General features: G+C 37.7%; 1 protein-coding gene across 1 annotated transcript in view; it reads right to left on the reverse strand.

The window, feature by feature from the left end:
* Positions 1-25,384, reverse strand: part of LOC139951455 (DNA-directed RNA polymerases I, II, and III subunit RPABC3-like) — a 49,881-nt gene that overhangs the window by 7,814 nt on the left and 16,683 nt on the right. Inside the window, exons 2-3 of the mRNA XM_071950361.1 lie at positions 15,865-15,948; positions 12,315-12,495 (exon numbers count right to left, since the gene is read on the reverse strand). Of these exons, the coding sequence (XP_071806462.1) occupies positions 12,315-12,495; positions 15,865-15,948 (265 nt within the window). The remainder of the gene's footprint in view (positions 1-12,314; positions 12,496-15,864; positions 15,949-25,384) is intronic.

Raw genomic sequence — 25,384 nt, forward strand, 5'->3', positions numbered from 1 at the left:
TCAAGGGCACCAAGGCAATGACTAGGGGGGCAATGAGGCAATCACTTTCGTTGCCTCTGAGAAGTATCAGGCCTGGTATACAATTTAACAGAAAGAAAGAAGTAAACCAACTGAGAAGGCCCCAATACGGAGCATGGGCAGAAGGAAATGAATAACATAATAGGAAATTACTCAAAACATCAAGTTGGTCCTGGAAAACGTTTGCATTTTGTTTTGAAATTGCAAAATAAGTAATTGTATTTTTCTTTTACTCTTTTATCACTGTCCATACAGCGGTTTGGCCAGAAAATTTGTTTTGGCAAATTGTTTTAAAACTTATATTTACCAATAGATTGTGCCTTCAACATACACACAAAAGTCTCTCTCAATCTGATGTTGTACAGTATGTTCCAACAATTAAGGCACTTCGACTGCAAACACAAACTTGCTTTCATTTTCAACATTATATATAAACAAGGTTTACTAATTCTTTTTAGCCTACATTTGAAAAAAAAACCTTCTTGGTGCTGACTGCAATAAAAACTGAGGCATTACGCAGACTGATTAAACTACACAGTCCAGTAACCAAATTGTTTCCATCCACACTTCTCAAATAGAAATCTGGTTTCTGAGAGATTCCATGAATAAACACCTACGCCACAAACAATATTTTGCTATTATTAAATTATCTTTAAAAAATGTAATTTGGTGAAATACCTCATACCTTGGGGTAAGATCAACCCACAAGACACCTACATGTACTCATATCCTTCCCCTTCTTTTTATTTACCCTGTCAACAGAAAACAACCTTGTATGACAACCAGCCTTGTACAGCAAAAAAACAGATCCCAGAGAACCAAAGATTGTTTTATGCCAGGGGTTGATGAATCCATTAATAAGCTAACGCCATGTTTGTCTAGTATAATTGTCTCTGCTTCACTGCACATCATCACAAATTACCAGCGAGCAAAGGCTAATATTAATAGAAATCACACGACCCAAACTAATAATCAAAGCTTCTAAAAGCAATCTAGTGACATTTCCTTCGATGTCATAAATCATTGTATATTTGGAAAAGTCATACTTTCCGAACTCATTTAATAAAGAGGGTCGACTACCTAAGAGATTGCGACATGCAAGGTTGCCCAACTATAACCCCTTTCTACAAACACGATCAAAATGAAACAAAGTGATTCAGAAAACCATGATCAAAACCCGGCGGTGAACTTTGCTATTAATCTACATCACAGATGTTGAATGTTGATACTAGTCGATATGCTTGTCTAATTTTGATAAACAAAGTAAATGGTTTCTGCAACTGTGAAATATTATATTATAATCTTAAAAAAGGGCGACGCGTGTTTGTCAGAAATAAACAAGTCCACTTAAAACCAAATTATGCGAAGTGGAATTTAAGTTGATATAGATTCAGATGCATGCAACAAATGTCCAGAGCAATATTCATTTCTCAGAAAAATGCAGAGAAAAATACAAGTTCAATTGCAGATACATGTATAAATCTTTCCAGAAGTTTGTTTTGATAAAATGAAGCAAGACATCCTACACAGAAAGTTCAAATGCTTAAAAACAAAGACATTTAAAAAACGCAAAAATTCAGAGAGTAGTGTAAACTAGGGTTGTTATGTTGATGTTGAAGATTTTTGCGCTGGTTGAAGGTTAAGACATTAGCTGAAGGTTATGACGTTGATTGAAGATTATGATGTTATTGAGCATTAAGATGTGGGTTGAAGGTTATGATGTTGGTTTAAGCCTGTTTGCCCATTTTTTTTAAAGGGCAAGGGCACCAAGGCATTTTCTCCTCAGTAAAGTGCACCCTTCATGTATGAGGAAATTGTAAACTTCTACTAGGGCATTTCAAGGGCATCAGGGCAATGATCAGGGGCATGGAGGCAATCGCCTTTGTTGCCTCTGTGAAGTATCAGGCCTGGTTGAAGATTATGATGTTCATAGTTGAAGGTTAAGACATTGGTTGAAGATGTTCATGGTTGAAGGTTATGATGTTAAGATGTGGGTTGAAAGTTATGATGTGGGTTGAAAGTTATGATGTTGGTTGAAGATCAAGATGTTGGTTGAAGATTAAGATGTTGGTTGAAGATTATGATGTTTATGGTTGAAGATTACGATGATCTGAAGGTTACACAGTTGGTTGAAGATGAGTGGGGCCACCCTATAGCGGCTTTGTGAGTAGCCAGTTGGTTGAGAGATTATTACGGACAACCAGCTAACCACACTGCCACTACAGAATGGCCAGATCCAACGCCGTTAGTAGTGTCAAACTAAACTACACAAAACTGAAGACTAATACACGACCTGTATGAGTGTTCAAAACATATATACATAAAAAACATGGCGACAATGTTAAAGGCAGTGGACACTACTGGTAATTACTCAAAATAATTATTAGCATAATACCTTACTTGGTAACGAGTAATGGGGAGAGGTTGATAGAAAAAAAAGCATTTTGAGAAACGGCTCCCTCTGATGTGACGTAGTTTCAAGAAAGAAGTAGTTTTCAGCGAATTTGATTTCGAGACCTCAGATTTAGATTTTGAGGTCTCGAAATCAAGCATCTGAAAGCACACAACTTCGTGTGACAAGGGTGTTTTTTCTTTTCTAGTAATCTCCCAACTTCACTGACCAATTGAGCTCAAATTTTCAAAAGGTTTATTATTTTATGCAAATGTTGAGATACACCAAGTGAGAAGACTTGGTCTTTGAGAATTACCAGTAGTGTTCTGTGTCTGTAAGTACGTAGTTGGGCATAAAATCTGCACGCTGGAGGCAACACCTTAATGTATTTTATATCAATATTTTCCACATTAAAAAAGAAGCTCTACAAAAACTTAGTCCATTGCCCACCGTCCAGCCGAAAAAGGTGCTTAACAAAATTAACTGCCAAGCCTAAATAAGCAGATAATCACTGACAAGCAACCTACATTACAGGGTATTTAGGTTGGTAACTTGGTTCTGGGCAAGTTTTGCTGTTCCAAACCATGCCCGACAGGATTCCTAAATTTTGTCCCGATATCAAAGCCACTGGTACAAATTAGAAGTGTCATATAGAGTGCTTAAATTCCCTCAACCGAGAAAACAGAATAAAACAGTAACGTGTTTTTTTATTTTACATGCCAAAAAGGCAATTTCTTAGAATCCTAATTCAGTCTCTTCAACACTAGGCATGCTCGCCTTTGGGAGTATAGTCCCAGTCATCTACACAGACAGCACAGATTGACATGAACACATTAAAGGGACACGTAGCCTTGGATCGGGTGAGTTGGTCTATGAAACGTGTTTGAAACCGTTCAGTATAAAATGCATACATGGTCAGAAAGATGCTTTAATAGTAGAATATAACGATCTACACAAATATGTCTCGAAATTGCACAGTTTGCCCTAAATACTCCATAAACTAACATGGCACATCATTTTGTGGAGTCAAGTTTTACAAAGGACTGTCAAATTTCGGCTGGATACTTTAATCGTTGTTCATAAAATTTGTTCGTTGAAATTTTTGTTTTTTAAAAATCAGCAGTTAAGTCTCACCAACTTTAAATTAAATTAAGCAATTAATGAAAAGTTCCTGATATGAGTACATTCTGTAAAAACATAAACAATGTCAAGACAATGGATTAATGTTCACTGCTACAAAATCTCTTGACAATCTTACTCAAAGAAACACCGATCATTACACATGTACGCTGTATTCAGACGCTAGACACTGTCTGCTCCTTTAAAGAGTTGGGTTCATCTAAAGTTCAGCTATTCTCTGTACGTAGGTACGCATATGAATCACCAGTAAAATGCACAAAGCAACAACATCCAAAGCCATGGTCCGTCTTTCCTGCCGGTCTGACCCTACAGATCATCTCGTTAAGGATGAGAATAATAAACCCAAGACACAGGGAGGGCACTTTCAGGAAAACGTGGGACGGAGGCGAAGATGTTTGAGGGAAACGGCGGTCATCGTCGTGGGAGGACTGAGTAGGCCTCAAAGACGCGGCGAGAAAGACGACAAGACAGCGTGGATATTAGATAAAAAGATGCTTTGAACACGACCACGTAACCGCAGCGAGGATTTACTTTCAGGACAGACGGTCAAGGCAGACGGAGTAAACAAATTCATGTTAATTTGATGTCAGAGTTAAGTAAGATGTCTGGGAGAAGAAGGATGGACGGAGAGACGGACAGGTGGTTGAGAGGATGAGCAAGGGGCAGGGTGAAGATTTCTAAATGATGCTGACTGACAATAATGCTGGAAAGAACTTTTTATACTTGAGTTCCCAAATGGGTGCTCTTTGGAGGGAGGGGTCAAACAATGACAATAGAAGGTCAAAGGTCAGACAGAGAATAACAATGTCAGCTGGCAGAAAGTAAAGGAAACAATTATCATGAACAAATGGACAATGGATTTCCCAAAATTTAAAGGGCATTACAATAACCCGACCAAGAAAAGATCCACTGCAGGCCTACAATTTTATCTTTGAAAGGAAAATACACCATATTCTTTCAAAATTAAAATTCTTCAGGTTTGTTTTAAAAAGAATTTCAGGTCAAAAGGAAGGGCAACAGAGAACTACATGTAGGCCTCTGTTTCTAAGGGGTAAAATGGCCCCTGCTGCTAGAGGTAAACTGACCTCTGTTGTTACGAGTACCAAAAACTTTGTTGCCAGGTCTGCCTGGTTTTCAGGCTGTAAACAACAGTTGAAGGTAAACAATTTTGTTGACAACAATAAATTACCAAGCCTGTATGTTTCGTTTTTGAAAGGGCAAGGGCACCAAGGCATTTCCTCTGTGAAAGGGCAAAACCTAGATGTCAACACTATATGATATGAAGGAATTGTAAATTTATACAGGAGCATTTTAAGGGCACCAAGGCAATGACCTAGGGGTATGGAGCCAATCGTCTTTGTTGCCCAGTTAAGTATCAGGCCTGTATTAACACAATACAAAAACGACTCACAGAGAATGTGGGAACACCCAAAACAAAACCAACAGGGTTTACCGCCAACGCGACACTACTCTTGTTTAGAAAAGTATTAAACTGAAAGTAACGCCAAGGAGAAATGGGCCTGGAAAGACAACAATGAATGTGCACAAATGAAAAAAACACACACCATATAAAGTATACACCCAGTGCAGGATATGAAACTGCAACTAAATATAGCTGATGTCACTTCTAGTATCAACATAACAGGAAGTCCCAACAGGAAAACTTTGCTGTATTTATTTATTTTGTTTTAATGCTACGCCCTTGCGAAGTCACCCCATCCCAGTCAATCATTCAGGCTGGTATGAAAAAAGAACTCATCCTAATTTCATAAGGTTGTTTTAAAAGCAGAAAATACGGCTTGACAAATTTCTTTGCAAAGGTAAAACGGAGTCGGGCAGCAGCCACAGTAATGCAAACTCAATGTAATTTTTTTCAAAAATATTTTAAAGCAGCCACTTTATCAACTTGATCCCTGATTACTCTGCGAGACGTAAAAATGTCATGACCCGCAGGTCACGTACCCAGCTTGTGTCAAAGGTCATGATGATTCACCAATAATGATGATTCTATTGTTTAGTTCAACATCAATAAACCGCAAAGTTAGAGTCTGTCTGCCAATAATCCGTCAAGAGTTTCAGACAAGTAAAAATGCAGGTAGTTCTTTTCACGAATAATGCTTGAAAACTTGCTAACGAATCTGTAATGGCTCGTGCTAAATTCATTTGTTGATTCTGGATAGACGATTTTGTTAATCAGCGCATGTCAAGCTTCCCAGGTATCAAATGGCTTGATGAATTATAATATAGCTGTATAATTGACACTAGGCATGCCCTTATCAACTTGAAGCAGGTTGCTTCTACTAATGTGAAAAACATGCGTGACCCTTTAAACTGAAATTGTGAATGATCATTATCGTCAAACTGGTGTCAGAGGGGAAAAGAAGAGGAATTCAGCTGGTCCAAGAAAAAGTTGCATGCATACACAATCAAACAAATTGAACCCCCCCCCCAAAAAAAAAAAAACAGGAAGAATTTCTGCATTTAACTGTTTTCTCGGGAGAGACACTTCAGAAGAGAAGGAAGAGGATATATCGGACTTTCCTTAGATGGTGACACTTAAGGATGAAACATTCAGTCTGAATCACTTGCTGACTCATGATGTGGCATGACAACAACTTGCTCTCGCTGAAAACGAAAACCCTCGACATGGGTTTAAACAAAGGTCATCATGGCGTGATGGTAAGTCTCTTCGAATTGAGGTAAATGGCTATAGATTTGGCATATGGGTTATGGCTAATGGCTAGTGAAGCAACAAGATAGGTATTGATAATAGCAAAGCTACATGTACCATTAACAATCTCAACTTTTACTTCTGAAATAATTATTTGATGAATAAACAAGAAGAAAAAAACTAGAAGTTGTCAAAACATTTTGGGTTAGTGCAGGGGTCAATTTGGAAACGGCCAAAAGTAATGTGTTTACAGTTAGTATGGGCCAGCAAGTCAATAAACGTCAACACTCCTTCATATTGGAAAGAAACATCATAAGAACACTAAGTAAACTCTTAGAAACACTTAACTGAACATTAATTTATGAACATACGATGTAAAAAGTTGCATTATACGTACGTCAATAATCCAATATGGTTTGAAAATTTAACCTAACATTTTCCCCAAGAAAACCTCTGCCGACTGATTTACAATATCAAAAATCAGACCATGTGACGTTTTGACTGGTTCCCTGTCCATCCTGTAGCATCCACCAGACATCGCAATGGAACCAGCAGATGTATTCACATTGATTGATGTCACATGAGAACACTCTGTTGGTCCATAGCGCTGTTGGTATTGTCCTCTCTGCTTGTGCTCCTAAACTTTGGAACACTTTACCTAATAAACATCAGATGCTGTAGTGCTCTTTCATTGTTTAAAAACTTGCAGAAAACTCATTTATTTAAATCCTCATACACTTAGCTTGTTACACGTCTTGACAGTAGATTATTCATTGTATAATGTTTTATTGTGTTCTATATTTCTTTTTTTGTTGAATATGTATTGTTTTCTGTTCTGCGCCTCGGAATAGGGTCTTGTACACTAGATAGATGGCACATTATAAATGCATTATTATTATCATTTATTATTGTAGACCGTGAACCTCTGGCCGTGTCATTGCGGCTATACAGCTATGACTACGGCTGGATCACCTCGTCATCATGCATTGAAGACTAGAATACCCTTGACAACAGCAATAGCTGTAGCCACAACTGTAGCCGAAGCTGCCAATTCAAATATGGCTTCACTCTCGGTCATGTAGTTATCAGAATACTGGTTTACTTCCTACTCTTCAGCGATGACATTTGATGAATTTGTAATTTAAGAAAATGGCTAACAGGCCCAAGATGTATTTTGAAACAATATGAACTATTTTTTTGTTCCTTTCTACTTTACATCTTTCAAGAAAAAGTATTGGCTCAAGGATATTTTTTGGGGAAAACAAAATCCTGAAAAGATTCTACTTGTTGAGAAAGCAGGCCAATGTACATACTTTCATAAAGAATGTTTAAATCTATTCACATTTATACCCTAGTCGCACTAGAGGCAGAATGAGCCTGAATGCCATCGGAATGAAAATTCTTTGTATATTCCTGGATGTTAAAAGTGCAATCTAAAACTTCTGACTCCATTCCAAATAATATACACATCGGAATGATTTTTTCGTTGTATATTCCTGGATGTTCAAAGTGCAGTCTAAAACTTCTGACTGCATTCCAAATAATATTCACACTTCTGACAAATTGGTGTTGTAGGACATATTATTCAGTCATCGCCGTCTTTTTGACAAGTAGGCTTTTGGATAAAAGTTTCAATTTTTTTTTCTTCAGGTCGTTACCAAAGTATGACCCTACCTTTTACTTGATCATGAATCTCAGCCATAAATTTGTATGAATGCATTAAACGTGGCCTCTTGAAACGAGAATGAGTCATTAGAAGAAAGCTGACAAACATGCAGTCATGCAGTCAGACACACAACCCAAATTAAATACTTCCCTATCAGACAACTGTGAACAATCCATACCAATTATCCCAACTACTTTATCCTTCGTTACTCATACTTGACATACGTCCAAGGACGCTGGCTTAATATTGGTAAGCATAGACAAATGTGCTTAGCGTGAAGTAATCACAAGCCAACCACAATGTGTAGTGTATTATCCTTTATATCATTCATTATATCATTCCTGCGCCTTGAACACCCAGCAGGGTGGATATGTGCGCATTACAAGTCTTATTATTATTATTATTATTATTATAGTTAACAAATGTCTAAGGACAACAAGGGCTGATTGTCCTCAGTACAAACAAATGTGCTTAGCACCATGTAGTCATGAGTAACAAGCCAACTATAATGTGCCAATAATCCTACAACAAGCTCACTACCTAATCCTGCTAAGCATGGAATGTTTACAATGCCTCACAATTTAGGCTACAAGTTAAAAAAGCAAACAAATAAAATAATAATTTTTCTAAACAGTAACAGTGTCCAAGGTCTATAAAGTACACACAATTTTATGGGTTAGATTTTAAATGGGTTCTTTACTTGATCCAGTGATAAACTCATGAACAGAGCCTCTTACTTACTGAAGACATTTTCCATTTCAAAATGTTCCACTGATCATAGCACGTCTGTCCATCATGGGGCTTTTTTTAAATTTTTGTTCTTGACATACGCAAGAAGAAGATGGGGCTGAATCATGATTTGTCATCTTTCTGAATCATTCAAATCGCGACCGTCTAGGGTTTTTCACCTTAATCTAATTACAGTTCAATTTCATTTCTTTCTAAAAATAGTCCCGGCATAAGTGTTTGACACAGCATTTTATTCTACCAATGATTTTGGATTGATATGAGTCAATTTATTCGTGGGTCGTTCGACTGCAATTCGTTCAAAAAATTTAAAAACCACTTCAATTATGAGATTTGATCTGTCAAAGTTTGATAAAACTGATATGCCTCATTGATGGATAAAAAATAAAACACAAAAAATTAAGGTAAAATAAAATAAGTTTGATGCAAACAAAACCCATAATAAATCGTGGAAGTGACTAAAATGTATATACAAAGGTTTGGATTGAAGCTGTTGGTAAGACTTATTTTGTGGTTGAGAAGTAGCCCCAAAATAGTGTCCATTCACTTTTTACCCCCCCTCTGGCACTGTTTATGGGGCAAGTTGAAACATGACTTTACAAGGACGAAACCATTATAAAGTATACCTTTGGTTTTTGGAACTGTCCGATCGTTTTAACCCTATATAAATGTAGATATTATACAATAAAAATAGCCTATGATTATTTGAACTGAAAGGAAACAGCCTGCTGACACCTACAATAATTTGAGGCTTTTCAAAATTTTCACTTGATTTGATCATGGAGGTAGAATTATGTAACCATAATCAGCATGATAAAATTACTATCCAACTGCTACAAAGTCATCATTACTAAGTGTAAAGTAGCTTCAGGAAAAGGACATTGGCACTACAAATACAGCATATTCTAAAAAGATGCAACAAATCATTTGAAAGACAATTTAATTTGACTAAAAAAACTCATCAACCACCAAAAAAAAAACTTGTACAGAAAAGTGCAACTTTAGAATAAGCAATATTAAAAATAAAAGATCTTCATCATGGGAAAACGTAATGACTAGAAAGGTCATTTCAAGGTTTCAAGGTTTCAAGGTTTCTAGGTGGTTTTAAACAAAACAGTCTTACAAGAACTCACCAGAGATGACAGTGTAATGTTCCAATAAGAATGCAAACACGTTGACCATAAAGTCTCCACAAATAACAGGCTGTCGAACCTCTCTCGCAGGCAGAGTGGACACAAGCTATGCAACCATGCATCATCATCATCATCAAAACACACACATGAGACAACCCTCATCATCACAGTGCTAACTCACAATGATTTCACCACGCAGGTTGCTGCTGCAAACAAGCCATCTGAACATATGACCAGAAACTTGCCTGGACTTGTCTTTTATGCTGTTTAACTTCCTGCCTGCCCCAACACATTCAGCACAATGCTAGTTATTTAGCTTATGCAAATGAGCCTGCGTGAGGTATGAATCACTGAGCCAGTACACACAGCCAATCGGTGACCTAGATTCCCCACTGTCTGCTTACAAGTGGGACTGGGTCATGAATATGTATGAGGGTAGGGAGACTTGGGAGTCACTGATTGGATAGGGGAAGTTTCTGGGATTGGGTTGGGACGAGGAAGTGGAGTGTGGTTTTTTTAAAAATAATATTGGAGGAGGAAATGTGGTGCTTGGATTCTTATCAACTGTGACCAGTATTTTATGCTTTTTATCAAACAAGCACACATTGCAAAGGGACTGTGTCCCATTTCTGAGTTAAATCATTTTACATTTAGGTGAGTCTACTGAAATTAGAACCAAAGAGTTACAGGTAACTTTTCTAAGAAAACCCACCAAAATATATATTTTACAGCAATTACTTGTTGCTATTAAAGCCATTGGACCCTTTCGGTAAACAGTATTGCTCAAGGCCGAAACTTAATGTATCACAACTTCTATATCAAATAACAAACCTGTGAAAATTTGGGCTTAATCGGTCATCGGAGTCGGGAGAAAATAACGGGAAAACCCACCCTTGTATCCGCGCGTTTCGCCGTGTCATGACAGGTCATGACATGTGTTTAAAATAAATCCGTAATTCTCGTTAACGATAATTGAATCTGTAACTTTTTTTTTTCTTTCTGTACCGAAAGGGTCCAATGGCTTTAAAGGCAGTGGACACTATTGGTAATTGTCAAAATCCAGTCTTCTCACTTGGTGTATCTCAACATGTACATAAAATAACAAACCTGTGAAAATTTTAGCTTGAATGATCGTCGGAGTTGCGAGAAAACTATGAAAGAAAAAAACACCCTTGTCACACGAAGTTGTGTAATTCGTGGAAAATTACTTCTTTCTCGAAAACTACATCACTTCAGAGGGAGCCGTTTCTCACAAGGTTTTATACCATCAACCTCTCCCCATTACTCGTCACCAAGAAAGGTTTTATGCTGATAATTATTTTGAGTAATTACCAATAGTGTCCACTGCCTTTAATCCTAGCACTAGAATTACAGACTCTACTGAAATTAAAACCAAAGAGGTACAGGCAATCGTCCAAAAATATAAATTAAAAAAAAAAAACATTTACAAATTTTTTTTTAGCAAAATTACTTTTTGCTTTTTATCCAAGGCACCTCCAACCACAGATATCATACAGGATTTTAAGAGCTGACAATAAAGTTGCCGACAGTACTCAAATTTTCAACTCAAATTAAAACAAGCGGTACATGTACGTAGGCAATCTTGACCCCAAAAAACATATAGATCTATTGACAGTAATATTTATTTATAGTTAATTCTTAAAGGCAGTGGACACTATTGGTAACTACTGAAAATAATTATTAGCATAAAACCTTTCTTGGTGATGAGTAATGGGGAGAGGTTGATGATATAAACGTTGTGAGAAACGGCTCCCTCTGAAGTGCCATAGTTTTCGAGAAAGAAGTTATTTTCCACGAATTTGATTTCGAGACCTCAGATTTAGAACTTGAGGTCTCAAAATCAACCATCTAAACGCACACAACTTCGTGTGACAAGGGTGCTTCTTACTTTCATTATTATCTCGCAAGTTCGATGACCGATTGAGCTCAAATTTTCAAAGGTTTGTTATTTTATGTTTATGTTGAGATACACCAACTGTGAAGGCTAGTCTTTGACAATTACTAATAGTGTCCACTGCCTTTAAGAGCTGACGAAAAAGTTGCTGACGTACTCAAACTTTCAACTCAAATTAAAACAAGCGGTACATGTACATGTACGTAGGCAACTTGACCCATAAAACCATATAGATCTATACTATGTACAGTAATATTTATTTATAGTTTACTCTCAACTACTTTTTGCTTTTAATCCTAGCACAGATGTGTACACACATCAAGTATATCACACAGGATTTGTAAAGAGCTTACAAAAAAAGTTGCAGACAGTGTTCACGTTTGCTGTGACCAGCCATACACATCAAATATTAAACTGGTCAGTGAGAATGTTGGTTTATTCTGTTGTACGAGTCAGGAGAAAAAAAAAGTGAAAAGCCATGCACAATTTTCAGTTTGTGAACACTCACAGAAAAAAATGATCCTTCATTAATACCGTATGAACTTAACGACCAATATTGGGGCTGGTATAAGTTTGATAACAAATTCGAATAAAAATCTAGCAAAGCTCAAGAAAGCAATAAATATACTTACAATCTTGAGGCGGCTTCTGTGTTACTCTCATCTCCTTCAATGCGGTACACGATACCATACATCACATACTCAAAACTGTCTGCTCGAGTAGGCGTCCCGTCGTCAAGGGGTGTGTATTCACCATCATCAGGGCAACCATCCTCCCTTAACGTCGTCGCTAGAACCAGACGGAATTTATCACCTGTTGAAGATGATAATAATTCATGATAATTTGGGAGGCTAGTCATCCTTACTTGCAGCTTAAAAGCTGAATTGCGAAGAACGAGGCTAAACGTGTTGGAGATGCAGCTGGCATGCGAGGGCGCCTACATCAACCAACCAACGGAGCAGAGCCAGACATCGAAAGTGTAGCTTAGGTGAAAACCGTTGCACAAATCTACTCACATATGAGAGGTGAGCTGAACCAAAAGAAAGCGGCTTCGTGTTTGAGATGCAGCTGGAATGCAAGGGCGCCTACGGCAGCCAGCCACATCAACCCATGAACATAGAGAAGAGCAAGACATAGAAAGTGTAGCTTAAAGACAGTGGACACTATTGGTAATTGTCAAAGACCAGACTTCTCACTTGGTGTACATGTATCTCAAAATATATGCATTTTAAACATATATGTGAACATTTCAGCTCAATTGGTCATCGAAGTTGCGAGATAACTATGAAAGAAAAACCTTGTCACACGAAGTTGTGTGCTTTCAGATTCTTGATTTCGAGACCTCAAGTTCTAAGTCGGAGGTCTCGAAATCAAATTCATGTAAAATTACTTCTTTCTCGAAAAATATGTCACTTCTCTAGATAGTTCAGCGTTGAAAAACATTTCTGTTGAATATGAAATACAGTAAGTTTGGAATTACACAGAGGCCATCTGGGTGCAATTTCATAGAGCTGCTAAGCACAAAAATTTGCTTAGCATGAAATTTCTTCCTTGTTAAAAACATGATTACCAACAAAATTTCCATTTGATGCATATTGCCCGTTATTGGTATTCAGCTGTTGATTGCTTATCCTGAAAACCACGTGGAAATTTGGTTGGAAATCCTGTTTTTATGAAGGCAAAAATTTCATGCTAAGCAAATTTGTGTGCTTAGCAGCTCTATGAAGTTGGGCCCTAATGCCTCTGGTCTTGGCCTTGGTTCCCCTTCAAAATGTTCCTGTAGACTTTTCCTATAAGCCTTTTTGAGGTATGACAGACGTGATAGGAGTGTACTGTTTGGTTTGGGTGTATACACTAAACTTTACCCAAACCTTATAGTTTTGTAGCATTGTGTCCGCCATATCTCAAAAAGGCTTATTTGGAACTGCCCTTTGCACAAAAATAAATGGCCCTGCCCTTTCAAAGAGAATTTCCAGACTTGTTACTGCCTTGTACAAAAGCTGGAAGACTAGTGAAATTACTAACTAGTTCCACAGTGGGGAAGGGGTTTTCCCCTGGTGTTTCCGCCAGTGGCTGCTGATTGAAGCCAGCCAGTACAGCAACTTGTAAACCAATCAACTAATAAAGGGAAATTCCCTACATTAAATATCAATTTAAGGGGAATAACTCCAGGAAAACTCGTTCCACTCTTAAAGTATCCAAAGAACTTTTTTCTCTTTTTCTTCTTCTTTTCAGAAATGAAACTCTGTGATAACCCCCCACAAAAAAAGGTGTGAGGGCAAAGATGCATTTATAAACAAATTTATGCTGAGCAATCAAACAGGAAACCAGTCACAAATGGTACACATGACATGACATTTTAGATGATGCTTTTTCTGTTACAGGTAGGGTAATAGATTGGCATTTACTCCAAAAATGAGTGACGATAAAAACTTGGCCAGAGATGGCCATGGCGAGAGATGCGGTTGGTACTCACTGTCACATCGCTAAACGTGGACTGGATGGATTCAACATTTTTGTTAAAATAACTTGGCAGTTTTTGTCTTTTTCTCTACAAGTAGACTTTGCACTCTGCTGAAACTTTCACAATGTGACTTTTATTGTATCTTTTTTTTTTATACCTTTGCCTATAAATAAGTACAGTGAGCAGAAGCACATTGTTTAGGCTTTTTTAATTCAATGAAGTATGTCATTGTGTGGTTGAAGTGGACATCCCAAAACAGGGCAACCCTTTTCAGTGTTTGAACATTTTGATTTTTCTTTCAAAATGGTGGGCTGGTGGTTCAAAAGAAATAACTAAAAATCAGAATTTTAAGAACAAAATTGAAGGCCTGATGAATTATTACATTTACAAAATCTCAAATCCTTTGTTCCGAGGCCCATATTGTTGTAGTAGGAGAGAAGCCTGCAAAAAAAAAAACTACTCAGGGCTGGTATGAAACAAGGAAGTCCATCAAACAAAAACAACGTCAAGTATCCCTAGAAATCTAGAAGGGAAGGAAAACCACAGGATGTTCATGTCGGACTGATAACAGAAATTGGAAACCTCTGGTTCAGAAAATGAAACTTCTCATATTATGGCTTTTTAGCAAGAACTGTTTCGAGAAATTTACCCAATTTTAAATGGCAACTTCTGCTTGTGGGGCTGATAGATGTACATTGTAGCAGTGTGTTTTCCAAGATTATATGTTACATTGATCTAGAACTAGTGGTTGCTGATGAAAACCATAACTTATTGAATTTACCCGATCGGTGAGATGATTAGAATAACATTCAACGTAATAGGGAAAAAATTTCCATAATCAGTGAGATTTTCACCTTTTGCTGTGTTTTTTATTCGCCAAGGCATGAACTCTCACAGAACGAAGCATGTTTTACAGTTTTGCCCAATACATTGCACATAGGTTGCCGTCTCCGAGGCGATCTAAGTCAAGTTGGCGAAGTCTCTTGCAGACCTTGAATTTTGTTCTTGAAAGGGCACAGCAATTTTCCTATAGAAGGGGCACTTCTATGAGGACAATTTTAATTTGTAATTAGAACTTTGCAGAGGGCACCGCAGCAAAACCACATGGCACCACTGCAATTGCCGAGGGTGCCATGGATCAGTTCGAGGCAGTTCTCTTGCCTCTACATAATGTACACATCAGAACAAGGATAGATTGTAATAGATGTTAAATTTCCATCGGGGATAAAGAATATTAATTTTGGTTTTTTACCCATACACCGATGTGTGTTAGCACTGTATACTCAGTACTTTCCCGAGTCCTGTGAAAAAAATATCACAGGCATGTTACTCGGGTGGGATTCGAACCCACGGCCCTTGCAAGTACTGATGGACAGATTGGTTTATTTTCAAGGAACTTTCTGCAGAATCAGGGAGAAATAGCAGCTCCGCATCTTAGCCACAGAAGGAAAAATAAAAAGGATGCATGTACAATGTACAAGATGGGCGGCCAAAGCAAAACTTTTTGACCTGAGAGGGAGCCCTATACAGTGCCGGAATTTTATCTTTAAAAGGGCATGGCCATTTTCATTTTGCAAAGGGCACTTCCATTGGGAAATCTTGAAGTCAATGGGAAACTTTTGACAGGGGCACCAAGGCCAAGAGCAGAAGAAAGGACAGCCATGGCATCCGTGGCCTGAGCGTAATTCCAAGTCCCGAGTCTTGTAAGGTATACGTACCAAGATCCACTGGGTACAGCTGGGTGTTCACGTCAAGTAAAAGGTCCATCTTGAAACTTTCACTCTCGCAGTGGAGCCGAGAAACTGTCAAGAAACAAATACAAAAAAAATCATTTTGTAAATTGTTTTATAAGGTGAGATTCGAAAGTTGGTTATCTCATTTAAGCTACAAAGTCTATGACATTTTCAAAGAAAAAAAAACAACTGTGGGTACTGACAATATTTCTCCTCAAAAGTGAGGAAAATTATACATGTTTACTATCCACAGAACAAAGATATTAGGCAGGTGTGTTAAAGCCATTGGACACTTTCGGAACAGAAAATAAAAAATGCACAGATTTACAAATAACCTACAGGGTTTACAGAAGGTAATGGTGAAAGACTTATCTTGAAATATTATTCCATGAAATGCTTTACTTTTTGAGAAAACATTAAAACAATTATAAATTCTCGATATTCGAGAATTACGGATTTATTTTAACCACATGTCATGACACGGCGAACAAGGGGTAAACAAGGGTGGGTTTTCCCGTTATTTTCTCCCGACTCCGATGACCGATTGAGCCTAAATTTTCACAGGTTTGTTATTTTTTATACAGGTTGTGATACACGAAGTGTGGGCCTTTGGAAAATACTGTTTACCGAAAGTGTCCAATGGCTTTAAGGCCAATTAACTCAGTTGGTGGGGCGCAGGCACATTAATCCAAAGTTAGTAGGTTCATGTCCTGTCATAATGTAGTTAAGCTTGGGCGATATCCTGATATTATCGAATATCGCGATATTAATTTGGAAACGATTTCGATATCGAATGGATTTGGTTTGAATCGAAATATCGATATATCATGATATATCACGATATATCGCGATATTGATTAAATATCTGCTATTAAGTATTTGCTAGCTGAGACATCTTGCACCCCATAGGTTTGGAGTAAAACCAGAAGAATAGGTCATTAGAACACCTCTCTTATGCTATGACTGTCTCTTCTACAACTTTCACTTGGAGTTTGAAGACTGATGATGTCAAATTTAATTAATCGCGATTATATCGAATATCGCAATATAATGTCCGCGATTTATCGTGAATAAAATAAATCGATATCGCCCAAGCTTAGTCATAGTCAACAAGCTATGTCCAGCATTGCAGACACACTCAGTTGATTGAGCAACGATAATCCGGAGGTCACAGGTTCATATCCCACTCTGGAAATATTTTCTTTGTTCAACCCCAAATACAACAAAAATTAAAAGCGAAAGCTTTCTATTTGATTAAAACAGAACCAATGAAACAAGGAAGTTCTGAAACCTAAACAGGATGGCAGAGTTTTTATTGGACTGTGTGAAATTAGAAACAAATACAACCGAGGTAAAATAACATTGTGATAAAGAATTAAAATGCACACTTGGAGTATTTTACAGACCTAAAGAGTCATCAAGTTACAATCAATAGGATTCTAACTTTTTGGTAATGAAGGTTTTTTCAACAGAAGAGCACTTTGCAAAATGCAATAACCTTGACTGCCGTCGATTTCACCAAACTCTTCCTAACTTAGGATTAATCTGAGGACTTCCAACGAGTTAAGTTCCGTAACCAAAGGCATAGGAGGCATTGAGCCCATCCTAAATTACGACGAGATAGGATTCATCCTAGCGTTTTGTGAAAACGGCTGCAAGCCTGGGATGGAACAATTTCGGCAAAGAAAGACACAAATAATTGAAATAGTCATAATTTACTTCACAATTTATTTTTGTAGCACATAGACTTTTTAAGTTTTCCAAAAAATAGAAGTGCCCTTAACAACAGTGGTCTCCATGAACAGTGGCCCAGCTGGCCAAGCGCTAGTTAAAGACAGTAGACACTATTGGTAATTGTCAAAGACTAGCCTTCACAGTTATTGTAGCTGAACATAAATGCATAAATAACAAACCTGTGAAAATTTGAGCTCAATCGGTCATCGAACTTGCGAGATGATAATGAAAGAAAAAACACCCTTGTCACACAAAGTTGTGTGTGTTTAGATGGTTGATTTCGAGACCTAAATTTTTAAACTTGAGGTCTCGAAATCAAATTCATGGAAAATTACTTCTTTCTCAAAAACATTGGCACTTCAGAGGGAGCCGTTTCTCACAGTGTTTTATACCATCAACCTCGCCCCATTGCTCGTAATCAAAAAAGGTTTTATGATAACAATTATTTTTAGTAATTACCAATAGTGTCCACTGCCTTTAAACACCTAAGGACCAGTCAAAGTTCACCCCAAGTCACTGGCTGGCTAGTTCAGTGTTGAAAGGCATGTCTTTAGAACATGAAATAAGCACTAGTGGAAAAACTGTAGAAATGACAAGCCAACTGGCCCTGCTGACTAGTCCCTGAAATGTTAGCAAATGGAAAATTGCCTTGCCCTCGAAAAGATGAAAATCCAGGCATTCGTTTAACATGACACAAAGAAGAACCAGTAACATGCCTGTGATATTTTTCACAGGACTCGGGGAAAGTACTGAGTATACAGTGCTAACACACATCGGTCTATGGGTAAACAACCAAAATTAACAAAGAAGAATCAGTTCAAAAGTAAGACTCCATCATAAAATCCCTTCTTAAAAAGATTTTTTTTTTTTTTTTAAGTGGTACTATAACCATCCTGATAAAAAAAAAAGAAAAGGAAATAATCTTCCAGCACAGAGTCTTTGTTTTTTTTATTCAGACACAATCAGTTTTGGGCAGCTGTCTCTACATGGATGCACAAGGTCTCAGAAACTAAAACTACCAAGGCCAAAAGACCAGGCTGGTTGGAGCTGTGGAAGGGAAAGAGGAAGTCCGTCCAGGCCTCTTTGTTATCTACAAACACCAGGTCTTGTGGTGATACTTCAACCACGCTCCAACTCTCAGGTCACAACTTGTACTTTGCATGTCGATTTTAAAGGGTCTGGGTACTTTTTGTAGGACACAAAACACAATGTCCACAGATTTACATTAAACTTACATGTACAACGTTTGAAGATAATGATAGTAGAAAGCTTCCCTTAAGGCCATTTGACACTTTCGGTACAGAATTCTTTTTTTTTTTTAAAGTTCACAGATTTACAAATAATTTACAGGGTTTACAGAAGGTAATGGTGAAAGACTTCTCTTGAAATGTTATTCCTTGAAATGCTTTACTTTTTGAATAAACATTAACACAATATCAATTCTCGATATCGAGAATAACGGATTTATTTTTAACACATGTCATGACACAGCGAAACGTGCGGAAACAAGGGTGGGTTTTATCGTTATTTTATCCCGACTCCGATGATCAATAGGGCCTAAATTTTCACAGGTTTGTTATTTTAGTTGTGATACATGATACGTGGGGCCTTGGACAATACTGTTTACTGAAAGTGTCCAATGGCTTTAACATATTACTTCCTGAGGTGCTGTAGTTTTTGAGAAATGAGTAAAACAAGTGACAAAAATAAAGTTTGTCTCAATCCTATAAAGTTGTAGCATACCATAAAACTAACATGTGAGAAGTTCATATAAAAACCGAGTGTATGTATAAAAACAATATTTCTTTTCATTTGTTCTTGCACAAAGGGGGAAGAAATATTTACACTTTGTTATTCTATAAACCTACAGGATCAGTAATGGCTGACTCTGAAGTAATTATCAAAAAAGTCCTTTAAAATAAAGATTAATTACCCCCAAATTAATCCGTTGGCTACTCTGCCTAAGGAAATAAAGAAGTGTTTTTCATCATCTAGGGATGAGGAAGTGAGTTTTCACTTTCAACCAGAGTGGCTCCAACAGGCCTCAAATAAATGCGGAAATTGCGTGACTGCAAAACGCCTCTTCACTTTCATTTTAGTTCTTTTATGAAACAATTTGCGACCATATTAAACTCGTTTGTATAGTGTTAGTTTTAAGGGTGTGTTCCGTTGTTATCTTTCAACACGTTTGAAACGTGATTTCAGTCGGATATATTTCTTCGGAGGATTGGTACTTTGATCAGTGAGCTTTCTTAAATGTGGAAACTACATGTACTCAATTTTTGCAATCCCTTACTTATGGCACTGGACACCTTTGGTAATTGTCAAAGACCAGTCTTCTCACTGGGTGTATCTCAACAATTTGCACAAAATAACAAACCTGTGAAAATGTGAACTCAATTGGTCGTTGAAGTTGCGAGAGAAGATTGGAAGAAAAAACACCCTTGCTGCACAAGTTGTGTGCTTTCAGATGCTTCAATTCAAGACCTTAGCTGAGGTCTCGAATTCAATTCAAATATTTTAGTGAGAAATTATTTCTTTCTCAAAAACTACGTTACTTCAGAGGGTGCCGTTTCTCACACTGTTTTATACTATCAACAACTCTCCATTGCTCGTAACCAAAAGTTTTTATGCTAACAATTATTTTGCATAATTACCAATAGTGTCCAGTACCTTTAACCTTACACTGCACCCACAATTGTCACTGACTTTGCAATCCTCCCTTTTTACTGTGAATTGCATGTACAGCACATTCCAGAATAAATTGACATTTCTGAGAGAAGATCAAGTGTACTGTACCCATGACCCAATCAAGAAAGTCAGAATTTTACTTGTGCTTTGAAAGCAGTTTTATCTGATAGTCAAATTTTGCTTTCGGTTTGTATCACACCAATTCCATTGCAACTGACAATAGGTGCTGTTTTACAGACCAACCCACGCGGTTCCTACAATCAAAGTAATAGCACATACAGTGGGATTTACCAGGGCCAAATGTGCACATTTAGCATTCCATTAACTCAACCACCTGTGACCAAAACATTGTCTGAAAAAGTTGTCCCATACCTGTATTTGACTTGTGAATTCCACACCATATCACCTTTTCTACAACTCATGAGAATGAATGAAAATCGGGTGTTCTTGTTTTGAAAGCCAAGAACCTCATTGAGGAATTCTTATTGAGCATACATGGGGGTACTGCTTCTATATGTAGGGTACTGTTTGCCTTCGAGTTTGTAATGTTAGAGTTCAATGTACTTTGAAAGTAAACAAGGGTACATGTACATGTAGCAACATGACAATTTCCTTGGGCTTGGGCCTTCTCTTTTCATTTTACTTCAGGGCCCGATTTCATACCTGATGGCTGCAGAAACACACAAAGCAGCTAAGCACAACAAAAACGCTTACGGGGTTACCAGACAAAATACCTCATCACATCATCTGTGACTTGTATCCTGCACAAATCATCACAAGAAGATCTGCTTTACAAAGCAAGTACAAGTTGTTCAAGCATTCCTTAAACTCAACCACCTGTGACCACGAACATTGTCCAGAAAGTTTTCCCAAACCTGTATTTGACTTGTGAATTCCACACATGTCACTTTTTCTACAGTCATGAATGAAAACCAAAATCGGGTGGTCTTGTTTTTTGCAAGGCCAAGATCCTCATTGATAAATTCTTCTTGAGCATACATGTACGTACATGGGGGAACCTGCTAAGACATGTATAGGGTACTCTTGCCTTTGAGTTTGTAATACTAGGGTTCAATGTGCTTTGAAAGCAAATATATGTAGTACATTCTAAAACTTTCCATTCGAGTTTGAAAATTTTCTTGGCTTGGGCCATCTTACATTTAAGTTTACTTCAGGGCCTGTTTTCATACCTGAGGGCTGCAGAAACACACAAAGCAGCTAAGCACAACAAAAATACCCTTACAAAATACCATGTCACATTGTCTGCGACTAGTATCTTGCACTTATCACCATAAAGAAGATCTGCTTTTAAAGCAAAATTCAGTTGTTGTGTTTTTGTCACAGACAAATCCTTTTGAGAAAACCAAATTCTCCAGAGTGCTGAATTAAGTCGAAAACAGAACTTTGTCATTTAGTCGAGTAAGCGGCAATTGTCAACCACACTCAACTTTGTACAGTATTTTTTTTTCCAGTTTGCTATGGCATGCTTATCGGATCAAACATCCTGTTGTACAGGCCTCGCGTCACTTGAGCCAACTTTTACAGGCAACTTGGAGGCAACCAACTGCACGTCTACAGACAAATAATCCTTTTGAAAAAAAAAACATCCTCCAGTAGAGAGCTGAACGAAGTCAAAACAGATATTCAACTTTGTCATTACTTGAAAAGGGTAAAAAGGTCAACCATGTACTCAACTTTGTACAGTGTTTTAACAGTTTGCTATGGCACGCTTATACAGAAGGTGCATCCTGGTCTACGGACCTTTTCACACAAGGCAACTTTAAAAGAACATGTTGCCGGATCGGACGAGTTGGTCTTTTAAAAAGCATTTGAAACTGTTTGTTATGAAATGCATATGGTTAGAAAGATGTTTTTAAAAGTAGAATATAATGATCCACACAAGAATCACTTAAAATTGCACGGTTTTCCTTTTACGTCGCGAACTAACACGGTGAGTCAAACATTTGACTACCATAAATGGCCGACCGTATTAGTCGATGGGGTAAAAAGAAAACCACGCAATTTCGAGCCATATTTGTGTAGATCATTGTATTCTACTTTAACATCATTTTTCTACCCATGCATTTTATAACAAACGGTTACAGAACGCTTTTCAAAGACCAACTCGACCGATCCACGGCAACATGTTCCTTTAACAGGAAACCAATTTTTGGCTGGTAACATGTTCCTGCAAAGCAAGAATTTTCAGTGCTCAGCAAGTTTTTGCGCTTACACTAACACGCATTATGAAACTGGACCCTGATCTTGACAGAAATGAACTTTTTAGCAGGCTTGGTCATAGTGAGGACTTATATAAAGTTCATGTCCTTTTACAGCGTGTCAGGTGACTCATTGCAGAGTTTAGTGGACACTGATGATTCATACATGGTGAATGTTTTATATCTACAGTGTATTTAAAAATGTATACCTGGATACGTAGACTTTAAAGGTGCAAATGGACTGAATTTACCCATTGACCAATGGCCAGAGTCCAGTAATTCTAGCACTTGGCCAGTAACCCCACAATTTACCAAGTCCAACTAGGGATTGAACCACCCACTGGCCAGAGAGTCAAGTAGTTTTAGCACTTGCCCAGTAATCCCACAATTGACCAAGTCCAACTAGGGATTGAAACGCCCACTGGACCACTGGCCATAGAGTCAAGTAGTTTTAGCACTTGGCCAGTAACCCCACAATTGACCAAGTCCAACTAGGGATTGAACCACCCACTGGACCAGTGGCCAGAGAGTCAAGCAGTTTTAGCACTTGCCCAGTAATCCCACAATTGACCAAGTCCAACTAGGGATTGAAACGCCCACTGGACCAGTGGCCAGAGAGTCAAGTAGTTTTAGCACTTTGCCAGTAATCCCACAATTGACCAAGTCCAACTAGGGATTGAAATGCCCACTGAACCAGTGGCCAGAGAGTCAAGTAGTTTTAGCACTTGGCCAGTAACCCCACAATTGGCCAAGTCCAGCCATTGATTGAACCACCCACTGGACAACAGGCCAGTGTCCATAATTCTAGCACTTGGCCAGTAACCCCTCAATCGACCAAGGCCAGCTTGGGACTGAAATATCCGCTAGACCACTGGCCAGAGTCTAGTAATGTTTGCAGTTTCACCAGTTACCATGGTTACCCTAAACCCTAGTGAAAACGACCAGTGAAATGACAAGCCAACTAGTCCTGCTGGCCAGTCACTGAAAAAAAGTTATGGATCAACACTGTGAAGTACCTGAATACATAATCTCTGAACAATTGCTACCAGAACATACAGTTATTACAGAAACAATTATATTGTCCCTTCCCTTAAAGGCAGTGGACACTATTGGTAATTACTCAAAATATTTATTAGCATAAAACCTTACTTGGTAACGAGTAATGGGGAGAGGTTGATAGTATAAAACATTGTGAGAAACACCTCCCTCTAAAGTGGAGTAGTTTTTGAAAAAAGGAAGCGTTTTCCACACCTCAGATTTAGAACTTGAGGTCTCGAAATCAAACATCTAAACGCACACAACTTCGTGTGACAAGGGTGTTTTTTCTTTCATTATTATTTCGCAACTTCGACGACCGATTGAGCTCAAATTTTCACAGGTTTGTTATTTTATGCATATGTTGCGATATACCAAGTGAGAAGACTGGTCTTTGACAATTACCAATAGAAAGCAACATTTATATCAGATGATATCATTACAGAAGATATTTGATATACTTCCAAAATATTCACAGTAACGCAGGTAATTCAAAAAAGTTTGCACATGTAACAGAACAGATTTGATCATGCTCTTTGTATTCTTTAAGGGTGTAATTGTACCTTTCAAGCAGAGCCCCAAACAGAGGGTGGAGACTTGTATCTTTTCCCCACCTTCATGAGGACTCTAAATCTATCTATTGGTAAATGAAAGCATCACATGACTAAATTGAACCTTGGAGCCCCTCTTTATGTTATAAGAAAAAGAAAGAAAAAAAAACCTTGCAGTCAGCAAGATTTTCAATGACAGCAATGCATTTAAAATAATCACACTGTGTATGTACATGTACATGTACATGTAAGCCAATACAATAAGTGTTACGGTGCTGCTTTCAAACACGCTGCAAACTTTAAAGCCATTGGACACTTTCGGTAAACAGTATTGTCCAAGGCCCACACTTCGTGTATCACAACTTTTATATCGAATAACAAACCTGTGAAAATTTGGGCTTAATCGGTCATCGGAGTCGTGAGAAAATAACGGGAAAACCCATCCTTGTATCCGCGCGTTTCGCCGTGTCATGACATGAGTTTAAAATAAATCCGTAATTCTCGTTAACGAGAATTGATATTGTTTTACTGTTTTCTCAAAAAGTAAAGCATTTCATGGAATAATATTTCAAGAGAAGTATTTCACCATTACCTTCTGTAAGCCCTGTAAGTTATTTGTAAATCTGTGAACTTTTTATTTTTTTTCTGTACCGAAAGGGTCCAATGGCTTTAATCACTAAATATTTTCGAATGCACATTGTTGATTCACTCGTCACTGACATATCTCAGTTCTTTTGTAAGTCCAGCTGTGTTTTCGAGTTGATTTGTTGTGAATTGTTTGCTTGTTTGATTTGTTTTGTTTATTATTTACTTTTTCTTTCTTGAGATGTTTGTTTGGGGTGCTGGGGTGTTTGTTTGTTTGTTTGTTTGTTTGTTTGTGTCTTTGTTGTGAGAAGGACTTGGAATGTACTAATAGCCACATTTCGATGGAGGGACGAGCAGGCTTTACATTTTTTCATTTAATCCAACTATCAGATTTAAAGGCAGCGGACACTATTGGTAATTACTCAAAATAATTATTGGCATAAAACCTTACTTGGTAAAAAGTTATGGGGAGAAGTTGATACATGTAGTATAAAACATTGTGAGAAACGGCTCCCTCTGAAGTAATGTAGTTTTCGAGAAAGAAGTAATTTTCCACGAATTTAATTTCAAGACCTCAGGCTTAGAATTTGAGGTCCCGAAATCAAGCCTCTGAAAGCACACAACTTCGTGTGACAAGGGTGTTTTTTCTTTTATAGTTATCTTGCAACTCCAAAGACCAATCAAGCTCAA

This window comes from Asterias amurensis, chromosome 19 (genome assembly GCF_032118995.1).
Source record: "Asterias amurensis chromosome 19, ASM3211899v1".
Lineage (NCBI taxonomy): Eukaryota > Metazoa > Echinodermata > Asteroidea > Forcipulatida > Asteriidae > Asterias > Asterias amurensis.